General features: G+C 32.9%; 3 protein-coding genes across 4 annotated transcripts; all 3 read right to left on the reverse strand.

The window, feature by feature from the left end:
• Positions 1–1,249: 1,249 nt before the first annotated feature.
• LOC123689588 (acyl-CoA Delta(11) desaturase-like) lies at positions 1,250–6,015 on the reverse strand. Its single transcript, XM_045630471.1, has 4 exons — positions 5,817–6,015; positions 4,988–5,162; positions 2,368–2,529; positions 1,250–1,746 (listed from the first exon to the last, which is right to left on the reverse strand). The coding sequence occupies exons 1-4, from the start codon at positions 6,013–6,015 to the stop codon at positions 1,299–1,301; spliced, it is 984 nt and encodes a 327-aa protein (XP_045486427.1). The 3' UTR covers positions 1,250–1,298.
• A 2,003-nt stretch (positions 6,016–8,018) lies between these two features.
• Positions 8,019–11,968, reverse strand: LOC123689607 (acyl-CoA Delta(11) desaturase-like). The gene is given in 4 exon segments (XM_045630577.1): positions 8,019–8,293; positions 8,295–8,543; positions 9,167–9,328; positions 11,826–11,968. Coding segments are annotated over 4 exon segments (696 nt in total). The 5' UTR covers positions 11,918–11,968; the 3' UTR covers positions 8,019–8,100.
• Positions 11,969–15,547: 3,579 nt separating this feature from the next.
• LOC110999987 (acyl-CoA Delta(11) desaturase-like) lies at positions 15,548–23,957 on the reverse strand. 2 transcript variants are annotated; one of them, XM_045630574.1, is made up of 6 exons: positions 23,833–23,957; positions 23,069–23,163; positions 22,466–22,669; positions 21,945–22,119; positions 16,850–17,011; positions 15,548–16,102 (listed from the first exon to the last, which is right to left on the reverse strand). In XM_045630574.1, the coding sequence occupies exons 3-6, from the start codon at positions 22,662–22,664 to the stop codon at positions 15,655–15,657; spliced, it is 984 nt and encodes a 327-aa protein (XP_045486530.1). In that variant the 5' UTR covers positions 22,665–22,669; positions 23,069–23,163; positions 23,833–23,957; the 3' UTR covers positions 15,548–15,654. The 2 variants fall into 2 exon arrangements, with proteins under 2 accessions (XP_045486530.1, XP_045486531.1); XM_045630575.1 differs by lacking the exon at positions 23,069–23,163.
• Between the last annotated feature and the right edge of the window lie 2,985 nt (positions 23,958–26,942).

Here is a 26,942-nt window from a genome sequence, read left to right on the forward strand (position 1 = left end):
GCTTTCTTAGTTTTATAAGCGTGGCAATTTTTTTAATCGTTGGAAATACGCCCCGAAAGTACAACCAGACGTAGGCACTCTCTTCGACTGTTATCTCACACATCATCTGTTTCATTATATTATGTCATATTATAGATGCTGTATGCGTGTATATAATATAAGTCAAACAAAAATTCTCTATTATTTAAATCCCCTGAATACCGTATAATTCTCATACAACTGCTTTTTTAAATGGTTCAAAAACTATTATTAAGTTATTGAGCTTAATTTTGTAACAAAACAATTGAAACAGCTGCATGTAACTAATTATAAGTAGACAAAGCATTAATAACAATAGCCTTTATTCATATACATTTTATATTTACATTAAAACAAATTTCCATTTTAATCCTCTTCTAGTGTATTTGTATGTACTTTTTGGCAAAGGCCTCCTCTAAATCCTGCCATTCCTCTCTGCACTCTCTGCCATGTACCACCTGCTGTTTCTTTAATGTGGTCTATACCTTCTGAGTTGTCTCCCTGTTTTGCGTTTGTTGTACCTTGGGCACCAGTTAAGTAGTTTTTTGCTCCACTTTTTTTTCTGCCATGTGTCCTGCCCATTTCCACTTTAGGTATTCCTTAACGCTGTATTCTTTATTTTCTCTCTTCTTTTTTTCCCTATAATACATTTGACAGACAAATCATTGTAAATTTCAAATTACAGAAATATAACTTGAGAAATCCCCGCTTCAGAAATCAAACAGGGTGAATACTATACAAAACTATGGGCAAATCAATATATGAGATATTGTCACGGAAGTTACAATTGGCTAATGAGATAAAGTTCGGATTCACATTGCGCGAATGTTATCTCGACTAGGGAAATTCTGGAGTTTACGACTAGCAATTAGCTAAACTCCCTAACGAAAATTATAAATATAATATATATAATTATTTTATGTAGACGGTTAAACATCTTATCTCCAGTTATATAATGTAGTATTAATTATTATTTATTTTAGTTATTTAATTTAATTTAACTCAATTTCAATTCAATTTCATTTCATTTTATTTTATTTTATTGTTTTTATATACTCATATATATATATAATAAAAAATAGTGTATTCCAGGACGACTTAAAATATTATTCACATTTAGGATAAAAAATGCTTTCAAGAGAATGAAACAACAATTATATACACACTATATATTTACATCGTTAAATAACAATTCTACATTACGACAGCGTTTATATTTTTATACCTAGGATTTCATTAATAAACGCGTTTAGAGTTCCGACTGGAGACCTTAATTATTTTTAAACTGCCTTAATTTTCCCCCACAAATCACTACCGTCACCAGTTCTTCTCGCTCGTGCTTCTATCATCCCTTCAGGCACAGACTTCAAATCATACGCCCATCCTATCTTCGCGAAGAGGTCTATAAATAACGTTGTAAAATTCATTGGGTTGTTCCCAAGCTCGGCTGTGCGATAGTCCCAAGGGTATACGTGGTGGTAGTTATGAAACCCTTCTCCGAAGACCATGAAGGTGACTACTTTGTTCTGGACGGGTTTTATACCTTTCTCATAAGGTTTGTATCCCCAGAGATGAGCTGCGCTGTTAACTAGGAAGGTTGTGTTCAGATTGAAGATATATCTGAAGAGGCATATGTGCCAGGCGATATTCAAGCTCTCACCCCAATAGTAGACCGGTACTAAAGTTGGGAGCAAAAAGCAGACAGAACCAATAAATGGTATGGCGTACCTGAAATATTTTAATTATGATTACATTTAAAATGGTCGTGCATTTAGTGCATTGCGTGGTGGTTCATCGCTATTCAACTGAAATATCTATGTTATGATAAGTGTTCGGTTTTCTTTTGATTATTACCAACTGCTGACACGGCTCATGGTTGTTCTGAGTGTTAGTAGTATTAGATGGGCTATACATCAATAGCTTACTAGAATAACATTATGTATGTGTGAATATGTGTAAGTAGCTTTGAAAAAATTCTGCCAACTCGGAACTTTGATCCTACCCGTAGGACCCTGTCTCTTTGTCAGGTTCTTATATATCACCCTCTCATATATTTAGTTAGTGCAGCTAGCTCATACATACATTTGACATTCATATAAATTTTAAACACACATATCGCAGTCCACTATTAACTTGTACAATAAGTATGACGTAAAATTAAATTAAAGATAACTTTTATATGTTTATTATTCATTTGAGTTTTATTATTATGTTTTTCTTTATTACTTTTTATTTCATAGAATATTATGAACAATTAACTGAAGATTAAAGTCTTAAGTTATTTACTTAATACCCAAAAAAAATCGTATTAACATAGTTATAATAATTACATAATTATTAAAAACTTACTTCTTTTGAAACATCAGTACAGGATTTGCATAGATGTCGCTCATATCAATAAACTTGCCACGCTTCTTTACCTCTTCATGCTTCTTTACAAGCAGCCAGCCTACGTGGGAGTAGAAAAACCCACGAGTAGCATTATGAGGATCTGCGTCTGTGTCGCTATATCTGAAACAAATATATCAATTATATAATTGTCATTTATAACTATTAAAAAAAAACATTGGCTTTACAATCTCATAAGGTCTGAATACCATATATCTAAATCTGTTTCTTGATCATTTGCTTGTTGTTGCAATAGGCAAGAGCCGAGCCAAAGCAATGATCAAGCTTCTGTCTCTAACAAACGTTGACTATTCTTTAGGTTTGAGACGTATCGGTGACCTCATATTAAAAGCGCACATACACAGAAATTCCAGCACCAATAGAGCACAGCTCGGATTCCAATCTACAGCCTTCAAGGAAGAGAGCTGCAAGCAAAAGCCAGTAGGTCAACACTGCTTTTATAATATTTTATGCATATATTAATTACATAGTAACACACAAAATTACATTACATTATAACTTGTCTGGCCATACATATTGTTACATAAAAACTTTCCTTTTTTCATCTCTTTCATTATTTTGAATTTTGAACACGTGCCTATATTATTTGTAAAACTACCTATGAAAAAAGTTCGTGATTAAATAACACTACAGTAAGAAAAATGATAAAGTGTACGCTCCCAGTTCTAAAGAAGCTAGTCAAAGGGTCAGGTACATTTGTACATTCACAATTAGGGCTAAAGTATATCAAGAAACTGTATCTTGACATACTTTGGCTCTAATTGTGAAACCTCTCACACTTAAAAAAATACCGAGGACTTTCTAGCAGTATTCTGCACCTGATCACAAGGCACGAACTATGCGCTGAAGACCAGCCATCATGTAGCCTATACCTCAACCTTATAGTCTTCAAATTACGGTTAATTTTAAAGGGCATCGACTGCTCTCAATGACACGCCGACATTGAATCTATTAAAAAAATGTTGGAGCAAGAATTGGCGGAATTTTCCTTGGAAACGGTGCGTCAATCCATTGATTCGTAACGAAACAGCTTAAAGGTCTGAATAAAAAAAGCCCAAAGATGGCCATTTTGAATATAATATATTTTTATGTTTTTGCTGAGACTTTAGTAAATATGTAAGAATAAATTTGAATAATATAACATTACTTCATTTAAAAAAAAACATTTTCATATGTAACTGAACTTATAGCTGTACTTATAGGTCAGCAACGCATTGGAATAATGAGGTCTATGACTCAGCGAACATTTGCTTTATATACTATAAAAAAAACAAAGAAAGTTTGATGATTGTTACTTAATAAAGGCAATTAGTTTAATAATATAATTTCACGAGCATCCCAAGTGATAATGAGCAAAATATTTCTTCAATAGCAAACATATAAACATATAGCTTACTCAGAAATTGCAACATAAATGAATGTAATAATACATTTAATTATGTTTCAATGTAATAATATTATTAGTATCTATTATTATATACAAATCAGTAAAATCAATGAATTTATTCATAATAATTAAACTGTTAATTATAGTCCACTTTTCAGCGTTGCGTCTGCTCGATAGTTAGCATTTCACTGTCTCATAAAAGTATAATATGGATATTGCAGATGCTTCCTCTGGCCTTGCCATGATGATTAAGTCGAGTTACTTACGAGTTAAAGAATTACAAAGCACCCAGTTTATTCCACATTTTAAATTTGTGATTTTTCCTTATGTACCAACAGACAATGCGATGCGAAAACGTTATTTCTTAATGAATATAAAACAGCGTTTTAGTGTTTATTGGATATATTTATATACTAAATAACTGGTACTTTTTTTCTTGAAGTACCCTTAGTTGAAATGTACTACTACAAATCTATAAATAATAAATAAAAATTATATTTTCAAAAGCTAGTTTGTATTTGTGGTCTAATCTAGTTTATTATCTGTAGTAACTTTAAATTCCAAATTGCAATCGGTAAAATGTCATGAAAATACGGAGTGGACACTGCTTCAAGCCTTTTTTAATATTTCTATGAAAAATTTAAATAGGTAAATCAAATATAAATACGTGAAACTTTTTTTAACGAAAGTTTTTTCGGAACGGAGTGTGAGAAAGAGAGATTGAGAAAAAATACGCGGTGTCGGTTGATGTATTAATTCTGTCCTAACGAAGTATAAATTCTGTCGCATAACGTCTTGTCATTTATTTAATGTGTGCTAACAGTAAATATAGATTTATATATCTTACTATAAATGATAATATTAGATAGATAATAAATATGGAGTGATCATATACTGGTACATGATCATCTATCTTTTAGTTAGTAATAATTAATTAATTAATTTTATGTATATTTATTTATTTATTTCAAACATACACACATTGTTATGTGTGTTTAAATGAAATAAATTAATTAATTCTTACTAAATAAAAGAAAGATGATCATGTACCAGTTCTAGTACCTATATATCTGCTAATAAATAAATTTAAAAAGAATAGTCACTTCTGACTACTTAGTACAAGTACACATGTCCTCATTTTTTAATAGAAAAGACTACAGATAAGTAACCCACCTATGGTGCATCCGATGATCTCGTATCCAGTCGATGGCTGTGTTCTGGAATGCCAGAGTGTTCATGAGCATTAGGATAATCTGTAGGGGCATTTTTGCCTTGTATGCTCTGTGCGTCCACAGCCGATGCGCCCCCGCTGTCACTCCAACAGTCGCCAGCACGAATAGTATGTAATCTATGAATAGTATGGGATTTTTACCAGAACATATGCATACATTAGTCGCACGCATTTAATTGTCAGTATGGAAAATTTAAAATTTAAATGAATTAAATCAGTGGCTCTAACTCGTTAGATTTCTTTTTCTATTTTATTTTTTTCATTATCTGGGAGTACATCGTCTTTACATATAATTATTAAACTAATGTATGCAAATATTGTAAATCCTATTCAGAAAAGAAAATGTGTAGTTTCTTGCCCGTTCTTCTACATCTGTTTCTTCACGATGTTTTTCACCGTACAAGCAAGTGTTAAATGCGCACATAGAATGAAAGTCTATTGGTGAACGGCCGGGGATCGAACCTACGACCTCAGGGATGTGTCGCCCGCTGAAGCCACTAGGCCAAGACTGTCTCGTGAAAAATATAGAGTTTTATTATTTCGGTAAATTTAATAAATATGCCTTTTTTTGTAGGCGACTGAAAAAATATTTTTTTAATGCGTTTCCCGAGTTCTACGCTTGATTTGCGATTGATATTTTTAACTTACAATAACGATAATTTAAAAAATACATCGATAAATTCACGTCAATATCTGTCAAAGTTTTAGCTATAGTTGAAGTTTTAAAGGTTTACGTAACCGATATTAAAACAGCAAAAGGCTTTTACTTACTAAAAAATAAAGTTTTCCACATTGCTTGAATAAGGCCCAGATATAGGCCATACAATGCTGCAATATGACCGTACCCAAAGGTGATTATATTCCTGTATACTATTTGATACTTCCGAGGTGCAGCCTGTGGTGGTATTAGCTTTTCGAAATCATCTTCTGTGGGCTCTAGACATCTTTGCTCTGTTGCATTTGGCGCCATTTTGTAACTGTGATAAAAATTGTGTTATGGTTTTGTATTGGAAATGATGGCAGTATCCATAGATGCATCATGAAGCAAATGATGATTCATGAATTAAATTAATATAAATGACTTTATTCTTTGAATATATTTTAAAAATTAAATCAGTAAAGTTTTTAAGATATTTTTTCTTGAATATTTTATTTCATTTAAGCGAGGAAAGTATCATCTCTGGGTTCACCAGCAATGTTTATCAGGCGCAATCTGAAGTTTTTAATTAGAGCTTGGTACTTGATCCCAAAGGCAAAAGAGTCTACTCCAAAGAGAACAAAATCAAAGTCGGAATAAAGTCAATGATGTTTTGAATTTTTTTGGAACATTCACGATCAATAGACATACCGATCACTCTTCCGGTATTGTATATGGCAATTAGTATATGATATTGATATCATTTATTGTTCTAAATATCACAAGACTACTTAATAAAAAACCTTCCCTAACTGAGAAAATTTTAAAACATACATACCTTTAATTATTCGGAACAACCAGCTATTCTCTTAAAACAATTTTAAATTTCTGTCAAACGATGGAAAATGGTTAATTTTAATAAAGCAAAAGCCATGGATAGCAGAAGAGTATCATTGAGTAACTAAGCCTATTCGAAAATCTTTCCGTGTGGTATATATAACTGAAAAAAATTTTTTTAATTAGTTAAGGAAATGATCAAATCGTTGAAAGGCCATTTTCCACTAGAAAAAATTAAGTAACGTCCGAACAAACAAACACAAATACAAATATTAATTAATATATTCGATAGAAGGTTCTGTAACTAAAATATAATTTTATATTTGCGTTGCGAACAAAATACTGATTACTGTAGCAAGGATCTTTCATGTTGCAGACAGCGGAAGGATCGGCAAATCCCATAACCAGCGTGAAGTTTTAGACCTTAGTTTAAGTTAATAATTTTCTACTTAAACTTATTAAATATATACATACGCAGCCATTCCTGACGGACGATAGTCATAAGTCATATTCCGTTCTACGACTACGGTCCTGGTTCAGATTGAGCCATCGTTCGCTTATAGCGTCTTTTGAGAAGCCAGATAGGAAGCAGAGATAGATTTTCATCGGTAGTACACGCTACGAGTTGATTTCAAAGCCTACACAAAGTGACTCGCCGCATCGAAACATTGCTACTGCGGGTCGACGAAGGAAAGCATAATCCAACAGTTCATCGTCATCGAAGAATAAAATCGAGTACAAAACGAACACAAATAGCTGACAAGCAAAGAGAGCAGACAGAAAGAACCCGTGCCGATGGAATCGCAATTGAAGGTCCTGCGTCGCGGACCCACTGCTGCGACACAGGACGAGAAAATTAGTGAAGAATAAAGGCATTGATATTGTTTTTCCTACAGATTCGTCACAGACCTCAAGACAACATAACACTTGGTTGTATCGAAAAAACAACATTTGACAAACAACGTTGGAATTAAATAAGTAGTGTAGGAACAGAACATGGAATTTGAATAGAAATTAATGCTACAGCAGATGCATTAAGATAGAAAGAAAATAAAGTCAAACACTGCAACAATAGCGAAACCAGAACGGCTCCATTACTATGATAGATAAGATAAGTTTACTTTATTTTTTATTTATGCAGTATTTTTTTATTTGATATTAATTCAATCTACCACTCAAATTAATGCGATCTCGTCAGAGAGATGTGGTTATGTGTTCTGTCCTGCTCTACCGCGTATTGGCCGTATGTATATTTCGTCGTACTGTGTTAGGGTTTTTCGTTACGGAAATTCTTGTTTCAGTCGCCGCGCTCAAAGCCCGCGATAAAATTTATGCCTTAGCTTAAAAAAGTGAAAATAAAAATTTACCTAAGATTTTCATTAAAACTTATAGTAAACAATGCATTCAAGGAAATAAAACAACCATTATAGATACTATACATATATATTTAAATATTAACATTGTTATTCATAAATAAGAATTTTACATCACAACAGCGTTTATAGTATTAATTATAATATATACCCTGGATTATATCAATAAACGCGTCTAGAGTATTCCGAATGGAGAACTAAATTATTTTTAAACTGCCTTAATTTTCCCCCACAAATCACTACCGTCACCAGTTCTTCTCGCTCGTGCTTCTATTATCCCTTCAGGCACAGACTTCAAATCATACGCCCATCCTATCTTCGCGAAGAGGTCTATAAATAACGTTGTAAAATTCATTCGGTTGTTCCCAAGCTCGGCTGTGCGGTAGTCCCAAGGGTATATGGTAGTTATGGAACCCTTCTCCGAAGACCATGAAGGTGACTACTTTGTTCTGGACGGGTTTTATACCTTTCTCATAAGGTTTGTATCCCCAGAGATGAGCTGCGCTGTTAACTAGAAAGGTTGTGTTCAGATTGAAGATATATCTGAAGAGGCATATGTGCCAGGCGATATTCAAGCTCTCACCCCAATAGTAGACCGGTACTAAAGTTGGGAGCAAAAAGCAGACAGAACCAATAAATGGTATGGCGTACCTGAAAAATATTTTAATTATGATTACATTTAAAATGGTCGTGCATTTAGTGCATTGCGTGGTGCTTCATCGCTATTCAACTGAAATATCTATGTTGTGATAAGTGTTCAGTTTTCTTTGGTAATAACCAACTGCTGACACGGCTCATGGTTGTTCTGAATGTTAGTAGTATTAGATGGGCTATACATCAATAGCTTACTAGAATAACATTATGTATGTGTGAATATGTGTAAGTAGCTTTGAAAAAATTCTGCCAACTCGGAACTTTGATCCTACCCGTAGGACCCTGTCTCTTTGTCAGGTTCTTATATATCACCCTCTCATATATTTAGTTAGTGCAGCTAGCTCATACATACATTTGACATTCATATAAATTTTAAACACACATATCGCAGTCCACTATTAACTTGTACAATAAGTATGACGTAAAATTAAATTAAAGATAACTTTTATATGTTTATTATTCATTTGAGTTTTATTATTATGTTTTTCTTTATTACTTTTTATTTCATAGAATATTATGAACAATTAACTGAAGATTAAAGTCTTAAGTTATTTACTTAATACCCAAAAAAAATCGTATTAACATAGTTAAAATAATTACATAATTATTAAAAAACTTACTTCTTTTGAAACATCAGTACAGGATTTGCATAGATGTCGCTCATATCAATAAACTTGCCACGCTTCTTTACCTCTTCATGCTTCTTTACAAGCAGCCAGCCTACGTGGGAGTAGAAAAACCCACGAGTAGCATTATGAGGATCTGCGTCTGTGTCGCTATATCTGAAACAAATATATCAATTATATAATTGTCATTTATAACTATTAAAAAAAAACATTGGCTTTACAATCTCATAAGGTCTGAATACCATATATCTAAATCTGTTTCTTGATCATTTGCTTGTTGTTGCAATAGGCTAGCCGAGTCAAAGCAATGATCAAGCTTCTGTCTCTAACAAACGCTGACTATTCTTTAGGTTTGAGACGTTTCGGTGACCTCATATTAAAAGCACACATAGACAGAAATTCCAGCACCAATAGTACACAGTTCGGATTTCCATCTACAGCCTTCAGGGAAGAGAGCTGCAAGCAAAAGCCAGTAGGTCAACACTGCTTTTATAATAATTTATGCATATATTAAACACTATACATATACTAAACATTTACATTAGATTATAACTTGTCTGGCCATACATATTGTTACAGAAAAACTTTCCTTTTTTCATCTCTTTCATTATTTTGAATTTTGAACACGTACCTATATTATTTGTAAAACTACCTATGAAAAAAGTTCGTGATTAAAGAACACTACAGTAAGAAAAATGATAAAGTGTACGCTCCCAGTTCTAAAGAAGCTAGTCAAAGGGTCAGGTACATTTGTACATTCACAATTAGGGCTAAAGTATATCAAGAAACTGTATCATGACATACTTTGGCTCTAATTGTGAAACCTCTCACACTTAAAAAAAACCGAGGACTTTCTAGCAGTATTCTGCACCTGATCACAAGGCACGAACTATGCGCTGAAGACCAGCCATCATGTAGCCTAAACCTCAACCCTATAGTCTTCAAATTACGGTCAATTTTAAAGGGCATCGACTGCTCTCAATGACATGCCGACATTGAATCTATTAAAAAAATGTTGGAGCAAGAATTGGCGGAATTTTCCTTGGAAACGGTGCGTCAATCCATTGATTCGTAACGAAACAGCTTAAAGGTCTGAATAAAAAAGCCCAAAGATGGCCATTTTGAATATAATATATTTTTATGTTTTTGCTGAGACTTTAGTAAATATGTAAGAATAAATTTGAATAATATAACATTACTTCATTTAAGAAAAAACATTTTCATATGTAACTGAACTTATAGCTGTACTTATAGGTCAGCAACGCATTGGAATAATGAGGTCTATGACTCAGCGAACATTTGCTTTATATACTATAAAAAAAACAAAGAAAGTTTGATGATTGTTTCTTAATAAAGGCAATTAATTTAATAATATAATTGTTCAGTTGCATATCATATAACATTGATAATATAATTTACACGAGCATCCCAAGTGATAATGAGTAAAATATTTCTTCAATAGCAAACATATATAAACATATAGCTTACTCAGAAATTGCAACATAAATGAATGTAATAATACATTTAATTATGTTTCAATGTAATAATATTATTAGTATCTATTATTATATACAAATCAGTAAAATCAATGAATTTATTCATAATAATTAAACTGTTAATTATAGTCCACTTTTCAGCGTTGCGTCTGCTCGATAGTTAGCATTTCACTGTCTCATAAAAGTATAATATGGATATTGCAGATGCTTCCTCTGGCCTTGCCATGATGATTAAGTCGAGTTACTTACGAGTTAAAGAATTACAAAGCACCCAGTTCATTCCACATTTTAAATTTGTGATTTTTCCTTATGTACCAACAGACAATGCGATGCGAAAACGTTATTTCTTAATGAATATAAAACAGCGTTTTAGTGTTTATTGGATATATTTATATACTAAATAACTGGTACTTTTTTTCTTGAAGTACCCTTAGTTGAAATGTACTACTACAAATCTATAAATAATAAATAAAAATTATATTTTCAAAAGCAAGTTTGTATTTGTGGTCTAATCTAGTTTATTATCTGTAGTAACTTTAAATTCCAAATTGCAATCGGTAAAACGTCATGAACATATGGAGTGGACACTGCTTTAAGCCTTTTTTTAATATTTCTATGAAAAATTTAAATAGGTAAATCAAATATAAATACGTGAAACTTTTTTTAACGAAAGTTTTTTCGGAACGGAGTGTGAGAAAGAGAGATTGAGAAAAAATACGCGGTGTCGGTTGATGTATTAATTCTGTCCTAACGAAGTATAAATTCTCTAGCATTACGTCTTGTCATTTATTTAATGTGTGCTAACAGTAAATATAGATTTATATATCTTACTATAAATGATAATATTATATAGATAATAAATATGGAGTGATCATATACTGGTACATGATCATCTATCTTTTAGTTAGTAATAATTAATTAATTTATTTTATGTATATTTATTTATTTATTTCAAACATACACACATTATTATGTGTGTTTAAATGAAATAAATTAATTAATTGTTACTAAATAAAAGATAGATGATCATGTACCAGGTCTAGTACCTATATACCTGCTAATAAATAAATTTAAAAAGAATTGTCACTTCTGACTACTTAGTACAAGTACACATGTCCTCATTTTTTAATAGAAAAGACTACAGATAAGTAACCCACCTATGGTGCATCCGATGATCTCGTATCCAGTCGATGGCTGTGTTCTGGAATGCCAGAGTGTTCATGAGCATTAGGATAATCTGTAGGGGCATTTTTGCCTTGTATGCTCTGTGCGTCCACAGCCGATGCGCCCCCGCTGTCACTCCAACAGTCGCCAGCACGAATAGTATGTAATCTATGAATAGTATGGGATTTTTACCAGAACATATGCATACATTAGTCGCACGCATTTAATTGTCAGTATGGAAAATTTAAAATGTAATGAATTAAATCAGTGGCGCTAACTCGTTAGATTTCTTTTTCTATTTTATTTTTTTCATTATCTGGGAGTACATCGTCTTTACATATAATTATTAAACTAATGTATGCAAATATTGTAAACCTGTTCAGAAAAGAAAATGTGTAGTTTCTTGCCCGTTCTTCTACATCTGTTTCTTCACGATGTTTTTCACCGTACAAGCAAGTGTTAAATGCGCACATAGAACGAAAGTCTATTGGTGAACGGCCGGGGATCGAACCTACGACCTCAGGGATGTGTCGCCCGCTGAAGCCACTAGGCCAAGACTGTCTCGTGAAAAATATAGAGTTTTATTCTTTCGGTAAATTTAATAAATATGCCTTAGTATTGTCTTTTATTTACATAACTTTTACACATTTAAAGAAAAACACTTTTTTAACGGATTATAGATATGTATTATTATATTTAAACTTATAATTATTTGTACATAATTTTAAATTTAAACCGACGTTTCGCGTGCTTTACAGCGTGCGTGGTCACGGTGACGACTAAAAGATGTAGGGTTTTTGCAGAACACCCTACATCTACATCTTTTAGTCGATACCAACTCCGGGGAAATAAATACAGATAACACAACATTTTCTGCAGCTGTAATACTTTTTGACATTTAACACCTTTGTCTTCAGTCACCGTGACCACGCACGCTGTAAAGCACGAAAGTTTATTGATATGAGCGACATCTATGCAAATCCTGTACTGATGTTTCAAAAGAAGTAAGTTTTTAATAATTATGTAATTATTATAACTATGTTAATACGATTTTTTTGTTCTGCAAAAACCCTACATCTTTTAGTCGATACCAACTCCGGGGAAATAAATACAGATAACACAACATTTTCTGCAGCTGTAATACTTTTTGACATTTAACACCTTTGTCTTCAGTCACCGTGACCACGCACGCTGTAAAGCACGCGAAACGTCGGTTTAAATTTAAAATTATGTACAAATAATTATAAGTTTAAATATAATAATACATATCTATAATCCGTTAAAAAAGTGTTTTTCTTTAAATATGCCTTTTTTGTAGACGACTGAAAAAATATTTTTTTAATGCGTTTCCCGAGTTCTACGCTTGATTTGCGATTGATATTTTTAACTTACAATAACGATAATTTAAAAAATACATCGATAAATTCACGTCAATATCTGTTAAAGCTATAGTTGAAGTTTTAAAGGTTTACGTAACCGATATTAAAATAGCAACAAGGCTTTTACTTACTAAAAAATAAAGTCTTCCACATTGCTTGAGTAAGGCCCAGATATAGGCCATACAATGCAGCAATATGACCGTACCCAAAGGTGATTATATTCCTGTATACTATTTGATACTTCCGAGGTGCAGCCTGTGGTGGTATTAGCTTTTCGAAATCATCTTCTGTGGGCTCTAGACATCTTTGCTCTTTTGCATTTGGCGCCATTTTGTAACTGTGAAAAAAATTGTGTTATGGTTTTGTATTGGAAGTGATGGCAGTATCCATAGATGCATCATGAAGCAAATGATGATTCATGAATTAAATTAATATAAATGACTTTATTCTTTGAATATATTTTAAAAATTAAATCGGTAAAGTTTTTTAGATATTTTTTCTTGAATATTTTATTTCATTTAAGCGAGGAAAGTATCATCTCTGGGTTCACCAGCAATGTTTATCAGGCGCAATCTGAAGTTTTTAATTAGAGCTTGGTACTTGATCCCAAAGGCAAAAGAGTCTACTCCAAAGAGAACAAAATCAAAGTCGGAATAAAGTCAATGATGTTTTGAATTTTTTTGGAACATTCACGATCAATAGACATACCGATCACTCTTCCGGTATTGTATATGGCAATTAGTATATGATATTGATATCATTTATTGTTCTAAATATCACAAGACTACTTAATAAAAAACCTTCCCTAACTGAGAAAATTTTAAAACATACATACCTTTAATTATTCGGAACAACCAGCTATTCTCTTAAAACAATTTTAAATTTCTGTCAAACGATGGAAAATGGTTAATTTTAATAAAGCAAAAGCCATGGATAGCAGAAGAGTATCATTGAGTAACTAAGCCTATTCGAAAATCTTTCCGTGTAGTATATATAACTGAAAAAAAAATTTTTAATTAGTTAAGGAAATGATCAAATCGTTGAAAGGCCATTTTCCACTAGAAAAAATTAAGTAACGTCCGAACAAACAAACACAAATACAAATATTAATTAATATATTCGATAGAAGGTTCTGTAACTAAAATATAATTTTATATTTGCGTTGCGAACAAAATACTGATTACTGTAGCAAGGATCTTTAATGTTGCAGACAGCGGAAGGATCGGCAAATCCCATAACCAGCGTGAAGTTTTAGACCTTAGTTTAAGTTAATAATTTTCTACTTAAACTTATTAAATATATACATACGCAGCCATTCCTGACGGACGATAGTCATAAGTCATATTCCGTTCTGCGACTACGGTCCTGGTTCAGATTGAGCCATCGTTCGCTTATAGCGTCTTTTGAGAAGCCAGATAGGAAGCGGAGATAGATTTTCATCGGTAGTTGATTTCAAAGCCTACCAAAGTGACTCGCCGCATCGAAACATTGCTACTGCGGGTCGACGAAGGAAAGCATAATCCAACAGTTCATCGTCATCGAAGAATAAAATCGAGTACAAAACGAACACAAATAGCTGACAAGCAAAGAGAGCAGACAGAAAGAACCCGTGCCGATGGAATCGCAATTGAAGGTCCTGCGTCGCGGACCCACTGCTGCGACACAGGACGAGAAAATTAGTGAAGAATAAAGGCATTGATATTTTTTACATACAGATTCGTCACACACCTCAAGACAACATAACACTTGGTTGTATCGAAAATACAACATTTGACAAACAGCGTTGGAATTAAATAAGTAGTGTAGGAACAGAACATGGAATTTGAATAGAAATTAATGCTACAGCAGATGCATTAAGATAGAAAGATAATAAAGTCAAACACTGCAACAATAGCGAAACCAGAACGGCTCCACTGCTATGATAGATAAGATAAGTTTACTTTATTTTTTATTTATGCAGTATTTTTTTATTTGATATTAATTCAATCTACCACTCAAATTAATGCGATCTCGTCAGAGAGATGTGGTTATGTGTTCTGTCCTGCTCTACCGCGTATTGGCCGTATGTATATTTCGTGTGTTAGGGTTTTTCGTTACGGAAATTCTTGTTTCAGTCGCCGCGCTCAAAGCCCGCGATAAAATTTATGCCTTTAAGCTAAGGCATAAATTTTATCGCGGGTTTTTATTTTTATTTAAAATTTTTATTTAAAAGTGAAAATAAAAATTTACCTAAGATTTTCATTAAAACTTATAGTAAACAATGCATTCAAGGAAATAAAACAACCATTATAGATACTATACATATATATTTATATATTAACATTGTTATTCATAAATAAGAATTCTACATCACAACAGCGTTTATAGTATTAATTATAATATATACCCTGGATTATATCAATAAACGCGTCTAGAGTATTCCGAATGGAGAACTAAATTATTTTTAAACTGCCCTAATTTTCCCCCACAAATCACTACCGTCACCAGTTCTTCTCGCTCGTGCTTCTATCATCCCTTCAGGCACAGACTTCAAATCATACGCCCATCCTATCTTCGCGAAGAGGTCTATAAATAACGTTGTAAAATTCATTCGGTTGTTCCCAAGCTCGGCTGTGCGATAGTCCCAAGGGTATACGTGGTGGTAGTTATGAAACCCTTCTCCGAAGACCATGAAGGTGACTATTTTGTTCTGGACGGGTTTTATACCTTTCTCATAAGGTTTGTATCCCCAGAGATGAGCTGCGCTGTTAACTAGGAAGGTTGTGTTCAGATTGAAGATATATCTGAAGAGGCATATGTGCCAGGCGATATTCAAGCTCTCACCCCAATAGTAGACCGGTACTAAAGTTGGGAGCAAAAAGCAGACAGAACCAATAAATGGTATGGCGTACCTGAAAAATATTTTAATTATGATTACATTTAAAATGGTCGTGCATTTAGTGCATTGCGTGGTGGTTCATCGCTATTCAACTGAAATATCTATGTTATGATAAGTGTTCAGTTTTCTTTTGATTATAACCAACTGCTGACACGGCTCATGGTTGTTCTGAATGTTAGTAGCATTAGATGGGTTACACATCAATAGCTTACTAGAATAAAATTATGTATGTGTGAATATATGTAAGTAGTATTTAAGATATAGTTTTAAATAATAAATTAGATTCGAACATTACTCTGTTCTATTCATTTCTTCGTCTCAAAGTGGCGAAAGCTACTGCAAGCCAATTATCTTGGAGATCCTGCTCGATAGCTTTGAATTAATTCTGCCACGTCCGACCTTTGACCCTGCCCGTAGGACCCCGTCTCTTCGTTAGGTTCTTATATATCACCTTCTCATATATTTAGTTAGTGCAGCTAGCTCATACATACATTTGAGATTCATATAAATTTTAAACATACATATCGCAGTCCAGTAACAACTTGTACAATAAGTATGACGTAAAATGAAAATAAAGATAAATACTTTTATATGTTTATTATTCATTTCAGTTTTATTATTATGTTTTTCTTTATTACTTTTTATTTCATAGAATATTATGAACAATTAACTGAAGATTAAAGTCTTAAGTTATTTACTTAATACCTAAAAAAATCGTATTAACATAGTTATAATAATTACATAATTATTAAAAACTTACTTCTTTTGAAACATCAGTACAGGATTTGCATAGATGTCACTCATATCAATAAACTTGCCACGCTTTTTTACCTCTTCATGCTTCTTTACAAGCAGCCAGCCTACGTGGGAGTAGAAAAAACCACGAGTAGCATTATGAGGATCTGCGTCTGTGTCGCTATATCTGAAACAAATATATCAATTATATAATTGTCATTTATAACTATTAAACAAAAGACATTGGCTCTACAATCTCATAAGGTCTGAATACCATATATCTGAATCTGTTTCTTGATAATTTGTGTTGTTGCAATAGGCAAGAGCCGAGTCAAAGCAATGATCAAGCTTCTGTCTCTAACAAACGCTTACATACTTTGGCTCTAATTGTGAAACCTCTCAGCAATACACTTAAAAAATATACCGAGGACTTTCTAGCAGTATTCTGCACCTGATCACAAGGCACGAACTATGCGCTGAAGACCAGCCATCATGTAGCCTAAACCTCAACCCTATAGTCTTCAAATTACGGTCAATTTTAAAGGGCATCGACTGCTCTCAATGACACGCCGACATTGAATCTATTAAAAAAATGTTTGGAGCAAGAAGTGGCGGAATTTTCCTTGGAAACGGTGCGTCAATCCATTCATTCGTGGCGAAACAGATTAAAGGCCTAAAGAAAAAAATCCCAAAGGTGGCCGTATTGAATATGTTTTTATTTTTTGCTGAGACTTTAGTAAATATGTAGGAATAAATTTGAATAATATAACATTACTTCATTGAAAAAATTAATTACCATTTGTAACAGAACTTATAGCTGTACTTATAGGTCGGCAACTCATTGGAATAATGAGGTCTATGGCTCAGCGAATATTTGCTATAACTATGAAACAAAGTTTGATAAAAATTATTAAAAATAAACCAATTAATGCAATAATATTATTGTTCAGTTGCATAATATATAGCATTGATAGTATAATTTACATGAGCACGCCTAGTGATAATGAGTTAAATATTTCTTCAATAGGAATCATATAAACATATCAAACGTATTAGCTTACCCAGTAATTGCAACATAAATAAATGGAATAATAGTACATTTAATTATGTTTCAATGTAATAATATTATTAGTGTCTATTATTATATACAAATCAGTAAATAAGTAATTATATTGTTAATTATAGCCCTCTTTCCAGCGTTGCGTGTGCACGATAGTTAACATTTTATTGTCTCATAAAAATATAGTATGGATATTGCAGATGCTTCTATTTGCTATTCTTGAATCTGTAAGATTAGCTTTTTAGTTTTAGTTAGTTATTAATATTGTTTTTTTTTATTTTCTCTAGATTAAGGTTCTATAGATTGATATAAATATATTTTGTTTTTTATATAACTTCTGGTTATGCACTTCTTGCACTCATCATTTTTTTTATTTATTGTTTTCTTTTCTTACTAGGGTTGCCTGGAAGAGATCCCTTGTTAGTGATAAGGCCGCCCGTTGCATCCCTTGTAATTTATATATATTGTGTTATTTGTGTTTCTTTCTAGCAACGAAGTGTGAATAAATAAATAAATAAACCCAATTAATTTAATAATATAATTGTTCAGTTGCATATCATATAACATTGATAATATAATTTCACGAGCATCCCAAGTGATAATGAGCAAAATATTTCTTCAATAGCAAACATATAAACATAATATAGCTTACTCAGAAATTGCAGCATAAATAAAAGTAAGTAGTACTTTTAATTATGTTTCAATGTAATAATATTATTTGTTTCTATTATTATACACAAATCAGTAAAATCAATTAATTAATTCATAATAATTATACTGTTAATTATAGCCCACTTTCCAGTGTTGCGTGTGCACGATAGTTAGCATTTTATTGTCTCTTAAAATATAGTATGGATATTGCAGATGCTTCTTCTGGCCTTGCCATGATGACTAAGTGTTTGAAGTCTGTACAATCACGTGGAAAATTTCGTGTATTTACTTTTACAGCCTGTCCACGTGGCACTCTTGCCACATACCTCCCTATTCTCTATGGCGGACATATGTACGTACGTAAATTAGGACGTCTTTATCGTATATATAAAATTCTTGTGTCACGGGGTAAGTAACCGAACTCCTCCGAAACGGCTCTCATGAAATTTTGTTTGCGTATGTTAAGGGTGGTCCACCCCTTAATTTTTTTATTTATTTTTTAGACAACATTTTTCGTTTTTATTTTTTTACGATACACCATACAAAAATACATGCAACCCTAAATTTTCACCCCTCTACAATCATCGCTTATGTTTTTTTTGTTAATTATAAACTTTTTTGGCACAAAAACATGGCAAAACAACGTTTGCCGGGTCAGCTAGTTAACTATTAAGATTTAAGAGCATTGGTGCAATTGATTTTCCTCTTAAAACTAGGTTCTTGTCAACAGTCAGTCTTGGCATGCGCTAAAGTTGCGTGATAATTGTGTTGATGAAGTCATCATACATTTATAATAGTGAATTTTATCGCGATTATAAGCAATATTATTGTAAGTAAAATATAAAACAGAGGGCGTCGTAAGTTACAGTGGGCCTAAGATAATTCGAATTCGGATTAAAAGTTATCTTTACATAAAATAAAGTTATATACAAATAAAGTTATCTGTACGAGTTAAGGAAATTAACAAGCACCCAGTTAATTATTCTATAATTATATTAGTGATTTTTTCCTTATGTACCAACAGACAATGAGATTGACGCAACAAAGTAATCGCTATTCCTTAATAAATATAAATCAGTGTTTTAGCATTTATTGGTTCATCAGTTCATCTGATGTCAAGTGATACCTCCATGAACGCTCTATGCAAGAGGACTAGCGAGAGCGTTGCCGGCTTTTTAGGAATTGGTACGCTGTTTTCTGGATACCCGGATATGAATTGGTTTGAAAATACTTCAATGTACTACTACAAATATAAATAAAACATATTAAACTATTTGAAAAGCAAGATCGTTACTGTGGTCTAATGTAGTTTATAATCTGTTGTAACTTGAATTTACGTATTGCAATCGGTAAATACGGAGTAGCCTCTGCTTCAAGCCTAATTTAGTTTTTCTAAAAAAAAAATTAAAATAGGTAAATCAAGTCAGAAGTGAAGTTGTGATGTTTATGCATTCGTTTAGTTACATATTAAACTTTAGATAGAAATTCCAGCGCATAACGACTTGTGCAGTAAACGAACGAATGTTTAATTATTTATCTATATATATAAAAGAAAGTCGTGTTAGTTACACCACTTATAACTCAAGAACGAAAGAACAGATTTGAGTGAAAATTGGTATGGAGGTAGCTTAGAGCCAGGAGACGGACATAGGATACTTTTTATCCCGTTCGACAGCGTTCCCGTGGGACTTGACATGAAACGTCAGTCACTATAAAAAGTGGTATAACAAATAAGAATCAGACTTGGAATAATAAAACGCAAATGATAGCTATGTAATTGACGTATAATGACAGCTATGTAATGACGTATATATGACAATTTGATATTTGTAAGAAATCAATATTCAAAATATTTCTATTAAATAAATACGTTTAATTATTTTTACAATTTACAATTTAATTATAATGATAGTGCTATTGCCCATTCGTATAAACAGTGAAGAGAACTATAAAACTCGGTATGGTCGTATGTATACAGTTCATCCAAAGAATGATGAATGTTTCTATTTGTTGTTGTTGTCGAATGACGCATTTAATCGAGTAAAGGAAGTTTATGATACTTTAATGAAGGCAAACGATGATGAAAATGGTGGTTTATATTTCCTAGATGCCCTTGGTGGAACTGGCAAGACATTCCTCATGTCATTAGTTTTAGCAACTGTTCGGGCGAGATCCAACATAGCGGTTGCAGTTGCTTCTTCTGAAATAGCAGCCACATTGTTAGAAGGATGCCGTACGGCTCATTCAGAATTAAAATTACTGTTAAATCTTCAAACTATTGGAGAACCAACGTGTAATATTGCAAAACACTCAGCAATGGCCAAAGTTTTAGCGGCATCGAAAATCATCATCTGGGACGAATGCACAATGGCGCATAAACGTGCATTGGAAGCACTTAACCGAACATTAAAAGATTTACGCAATGAATCGAGATGTTTTGGAGGAGCAATGATTTTACTGTCTGGCGATTTCCGCCAAATACTGCCAGTAATTCCAAGATCTACGGCTGTCGACGAAATAAACGCTTGCCTCAAATCGTCAAATCTATGGCGCTATGTGACGAAACTGCAGCTGACAACAAACATGAGAGTTACATTGCTTACTGATAAAAAAGAAGAAAAAGAATAAAGATGTAGATGACCTGAACTACATAATGGTATGCGTTTGGTGGTTAGAAAATTGAAGAACAATGTAATTTACGCTACGATAATGATAGGAAAATTCAAAGGTGAGGAAGTTCTTATTCCGAGGATCCCGATGATCCCAACAGATATGCCGTTTGAATTTAAAAGACTTCAATTTCCGATACGTCTTGCATTTGCCATGACCATCAACAAATTACAAGGCCAATCCTTAAAAGTTTGTGGTTTAAATCTAGAACATTCATGTTTTTCCCATGGTCAATTATACGTGGCATGTTCACGGGTCGGAAGACCATCAGCGTTGTTTGTTTTTGCGCCTGATAATAAAACAAAAAATGAAAAAATGTGTATCACAAGGTACTTAAGTGAAGAGCAACCTATGTACTAAAATACAGAAATAATAATGAATGATTAATGTAGGTATTTAATTTTTTTGTATTTTTTCCAATAAAAAAACCCAAACTGCTTATTTATTGCCATTAAGGCGGAACAAAGTTCGCCGGGTCAACTAGTTATTATATATATAGCATTAGCACGTGTACAGTGTGTAAACAGTGAATATGGATATACAAATACATGGTATCATATACTGGTACATGATCATCTATTGGGGCTACCTTCGTAAAAAATAATTTACAAAGAAGTTTTTCTTCTGACATGTGCACTTTTTTTATAGAATATTATTAAGTACACATGTCAGAAGTGAAACTTCGGTAGCTTGTTCGCACGCACTTTTTTATAGAAAATACTACAGATAAGCAACCCACCTATGGTGCATCCGGTGATCTCGTATCCAGTCGATGGCTGTGTTCTGGAATGCCAGACTGTTCATGAACATTAGGATAATCTGTAGGGGCATTTTTGCCTTGTATGCTCTGTGCGTCCACAGCCGATGCGCCCCCGCTGTCACTCCAACAGCCGCCAGCACGAATAGTATGTAATCTGTAAATAATGTGGATTGAATAAACTGGATTTCTACAACGAGACCATATGCAAACATTAGGCGCATGCATACAAATTGCATGTGTGGAATTTTAAAAAGATGTTGTTTTAATATTTCAGTAAATTTTTAATCCTGCCTGTTTTTTGGGCGATTGAAAAATTAACGACTTCATACATTCTACTAAGATTTTTTTGATTAACGTTTAAAAGTATTTATATATGAACAAAAATATTTCTTTGAAAACTATATCTATAAATTCGCGTTTGTATCTGCCAAAGTATTAGTTATAGTTGTAGATTATAAGAAAGGTAACTTTACGTAACCGATGTATAGGATTTTACTTACTAAAAAATAAAGTCTTCCACATTGCTTGAGTAAGGCCCAGATATAGGCCATACAATGCTGCTAAATGACCGTATCCAAAGGTGATTATATTCCTGTATACTATTTGATACTTCCGAGGTGCAGCCTGTGGTGCTATTAGCTTTTCGAAATCACCTTCTGTGGGCCGAAGACATCTTTCCTCTGTAGTATTTGGCGCCATTTTATCTGAGGCACAAATAAAACAAATGAATAAAAATATCTGGTCAGTAAAGTTAACTTTAAATAAATAAAACTGACTATATATAGTTAAATTATGTCTCATTAGTTTCCCTTGGAAGTTCCGGTATACCGGTTAAGTTATACCGGTTTGATTCCTGAAATACGCTTCGAGATTGCTTGGTTTTAAGGAAAGTCTTACATAATAATAATTCAAACAGACATCCCGTTGTGTAGCTTCGGGACTTAATGTTAAACATTATAATATTTCTTGTTAATTCATGCAATAACCGGTGTCGCTGTTAAGGCCATTTCTCAAGGCCTTAGATTGCATCTATTTCTATGATAATTTTTCTATAAAATGCGATCGGTGTTTGTATCCAACAAGTAATTTTGAAGCATACGTACTTGCTTCCTTACGATTTATTCCATTAAGAAAGAGGAAATACGCATTTAGAATCTATTAAATTTTCAGTTCGGAACCGCAAAAGGTTACCACTGCTCTGAAAATAAGACATAAATAAAACAAAGTCTCTTTCGTTACAATACATATAACTCAAGATCGGCTGGACTGTCATCTCTTTTTTGGTGGATTCTCCTTCGTTTTGAACAGCAGAATAAGTAATAAAGTATCGGATAGTTTATTGAATAACTATAATTAATTTGATGTATGTAAACAGCATGTGGTGCCATCTGTCGACAAAAACTACGCATCATTTTCGACGAAATAGTTTCTGTTTATGAATTCCGCTACCGGTTAATGCGAAAATGCATAACCAGGCCCGGATCTTGCATATATAAAACTGGCATCCTTTCTTTCGCAATAAACATTTCTGTGTTTGCAAGAAAAGTTTAATTGTTATGTAATCTTTCATCAAATCAAAATTCATTTATTCAATTTAGATGCGTCTTAGGGCATGCTTATGAATGTCAAAAACGTTTACAAGAGCAAAACTACGCCATCCGTTCGCAAAACTACCAGGAGGCCTTGTTCTGAGAAGAACGGGCAAGAAACTCAGCAAGTTTTACTCTCCCTCTACATAACCATAATGAAATCCTAAAATAAGTTTAACTGAAGTAACAACGATATTATTAGATTGTAACACGGAAAGAATTAACCCGGGTTAGTTAAACACTAATAAAATTATGCAAATCGATAAACAATAACTTACATTTCTCCTTTCCTTTTCCAACTAATGAGATTTATACACACATTATTTAACAAATATCGTATTGCGGGCTTTTTTTATTCTATTTATTTATTAAAATAACTACCGTAAAACGTTTTACATCTCCGAACATCCTTCAATAACTAAGACAATAGGAAAATTATTGCATTTATATTATGTAATATTATAATGCAAGTTACGAATTTTACAAATGCAATTTAAGCAACGAGTGATCGAAATAAAACATTTTTGGGTGGCATTAATGTTTTTGAATGCCCTTCTTGATCATGTAAAAAAACGGTTACTACTTGGCTGAAGACGTTGAGTTATGATGAAACAGAAGATTTATTAACTGTTACTCTGTACACCCGATCACCCACACATATACACACGCACACACATACACATAGAGACACAAACAAGCTCATCACACACACTCCAAATTTAATTTTACAACTCTGCAATGTTTTTCTTTTAGCGTTTACTTTTTTTCTTCTATTGTATATTATGACAATGATCTATTGTACGTGTTCCGGTCCGGTAGTGGAGAGTCTGGCTATCTGTCACTCAGGGCTCCTATTACAGAGACCAGTCTCACAAACACTTTCAAACATCTTAGTTATAATCATTATGTGAGAGAAGAAATAAAGATTATTCGATTTTGTAAGGAACACAGCTAAGCAATAGTCCTATAGAAATATCTAGTCGTTTTCATTGTCAGCTGAAATGTTTTCTAAATTTAAGTATACTAATAGATATGGTATGATTTAGATTTATTTATTCCGTCGATAAATGTAAAATTAGATTCATTTAATGTAAATTTCTGTTTTTTGACGTTCATAAGTGTACATTATGTTACTTATATGAATAAATGATTTTTGACTTTTTGACTTTGATATAAATGATTATGAATTAACAGGAAATTTCGTGGTGTAGGTGCATTTTATTTAAAAGGCGTTAATGGGTGATAAAGACTCACTGTGGGGAACCTCTTGGGGGGTTATAGGACATTAAGACAAAGTTAAGACATGACACATTGAAATTTGTAAGTTTAATTAAAACACCACAGTAAATATTATTGTATTGTGTATTTAGAATGTAATGTTTATTTTCAGTAAAAGTAAATTTTTATTTATTTATTTATTTATTTATAACCTTGTTACAATATATAATTTGTTTCGTTTTTTTCTCTCAGTCTTAAGAATAGGCTTTCGCGCGGGGTAAATTTGCCATAGGTGGATTTATTTAGTAATGACAAAATAATATGCCAGTCCCCACACTGGACAACCCTGTATTGTGGGTGACCAGATACTATTCCGTGGTTCATATCTACGGGGAACAATAAACAGTTGACTACACGTATATAAAATGCGGATGCCTTGTTAACTGAGTGTCGAAAGACGATTTTACCTGTAACCATCTTAATATGGAATTATGTAAATTGAAATATTTTTTGAAGACGCAGTTTGCATAGGCAGATTTTAAGAAAACTTTAACTTCAAACGGGGACACTAAATCCATCATTATATCTCTGGTCGCTCATGATATCGTGAAACGCGCACAAATCGTGCGATTATTGTAAGACGCGCCTCCCGCGATAAAACAATTAGAACATCCGAGGGGAGTCTACTGTCTATACTTTCTTTGACATAGATCAGATATCATGTAGATACCGCCGTTGCGTTGGCATAGACATATCCTTCAATATGTAGTATTGAGAAAAGTGTTAGTGGTAGTAATATAAACTATATTAATTTCGTTGTATAATCACTATTATTATTGTTTTAATGTATTATTATAATTATGTAGATATAAAATAAAATATAAATTTCTTATAAAGAACAAATATCAGCCACTAGTAGTAGCAACTACTAATTATTTTTTATCGCATTGAAGCTATGTATTATTACTCATAATTATTTAACATAATTTTAATTTTTTCCGACGTTTCTCGTACAGCGTGCGAGGTCACGGTGACTGAAGACAAAAAGTGTTGAATGTCAAAAAGTATCATAATCTGTATTTATTTCCCCGGATTTGATATCGACTAAACTATGAAGAGTTTTCTTTAAATGTATAAAAGCTAATACAAAAGTTGAACTTGATACAGATTATACATCCATTTGATCTAGGACCGTGAGCCGTATCTGTAGCTTTAATCTATGTGAACTGTTGCTATTGCGATCTCCGAGACGCATATTAATGGGGTCCTTATTTTAAATCCGGTAGCATGTTGAGCGGTTAAGTCGAAGCCCGGATAAATTACTTAGCGGTCCGGGCGTAACCGGGAGAACCATCAAACCAAATGACTACTGCATATTTCTGAATATTTGTGAATAATGTTTTCAATTATATACCCAACACACAATTATTTAGAATATTCTTAATTGATATAAATTTAGTTTAAACTAATTTATATAGATTGTCCCGTTGGCATTACGATACTTTGGTATTACGATACATGCTGCAGAATCTGTGCATTTCAACGGCCCAAGAGTCTTAACTCCAAAGGGTACAAAAACAAAGTTGGTCTTCCCTGTTGGTCCCATATTGGAGCCTGATTATTATTTTTTTAATTGCTAAATTTCACCAACATCACCTCGATGGCTGGAAATCTTCCACAGTCCGTTTTACAAGGCATTTTCTTTTGAAAACTGGAATCGACTACCGGTGGGGGTCTTACCTTAGAGATACGACCTCCAACAATTCAAAATTCGAGCGTACTCCTCCCTTATAGGCCGGCAACGCACCCACTAAAAATGGGTGTCTATGGGTTGCGATGACTGCCTTTTTGGGCGTCTCGCAGGTTCGCTTGCCCCCTTATTATATAAAAAAATGATAATATCAAATTTTCGTTACTATTTGTTCAAATACGATCTGTCATTTGTCAGTTTAGAATTTTGAATGATTATTTTCTATCAGAAAATTCCCATCGCAACTGGTTCGAATTAAAACAGGTCGATTTCATTGGATTGTAAAGTGTTGTTATTTTTGTTTTGTATTGGTCTGTAGAAGGTATATGTCGCAGTATGATTCATTCTGTGTCTAATTTTTAAATGTCTATATCGAGAATAAAACGATAAATAAATAGGAAAATTCTTTAACATATTTGT

The sequence above is a fragment of the Pieris rapae genome, chromosome 12, assembly GCF_905147795.1.
Source record: "Pieris rapae chromosome 12, ilPieRapa1.1, whole genome shotgun sequence".
Classification (NCBI taxonomy): Eukaryota; Metazoa; Arthropoda; class Insecta; order Lepidoptera; family Pieridae; genus Pieris; species Pieris rapae.

Bases quoted from the DNA above. Each gene is read 5' to 3' on its own strand.
- LOC123689588 (XM_045630471.1), bottom strand. From the start codon at position 6,015: ATGGCGCCAAATGCAACAGAGCAAAGATGTCTAGAGCCCACAGAAGAT. The intron at 5,163-5,816 runs GTAAGTAAAAGC...TACTATTCATAG, and splicing joins GTGGAAAACTTTATTTTTTA to ATTACATACTATTCGTGCTG. The intron at 1,747-2,367 runs GTAAGTTTTTAA...AAAATATTTCAG, and splicing joins GTACTGATGTTTCAAAAGAA to GTACGCCATACCATTTATTG.
- LOC110999987 (XM_045630575.1), bottom strand. From the start codon at position 22,664: ATGGCGCCAAATACTACAGAGGAAAGATGTCTTCGGCCCACAGAAGGT. The intron at 22,120-22,465 runs GTAAGTAAAATC...CATTATTTACAG, and splicing joins GTGGAAGACTTTATTTTTTA to ATTACATACTATTCGTGCTG. The intron at 16,103-16,849 runs GTAAGTTTTTAA...AATATTTTTCAG, and splicing joins GTACTGATGTTTCAAAAGAA to GTACGCCATACCATTTATTG.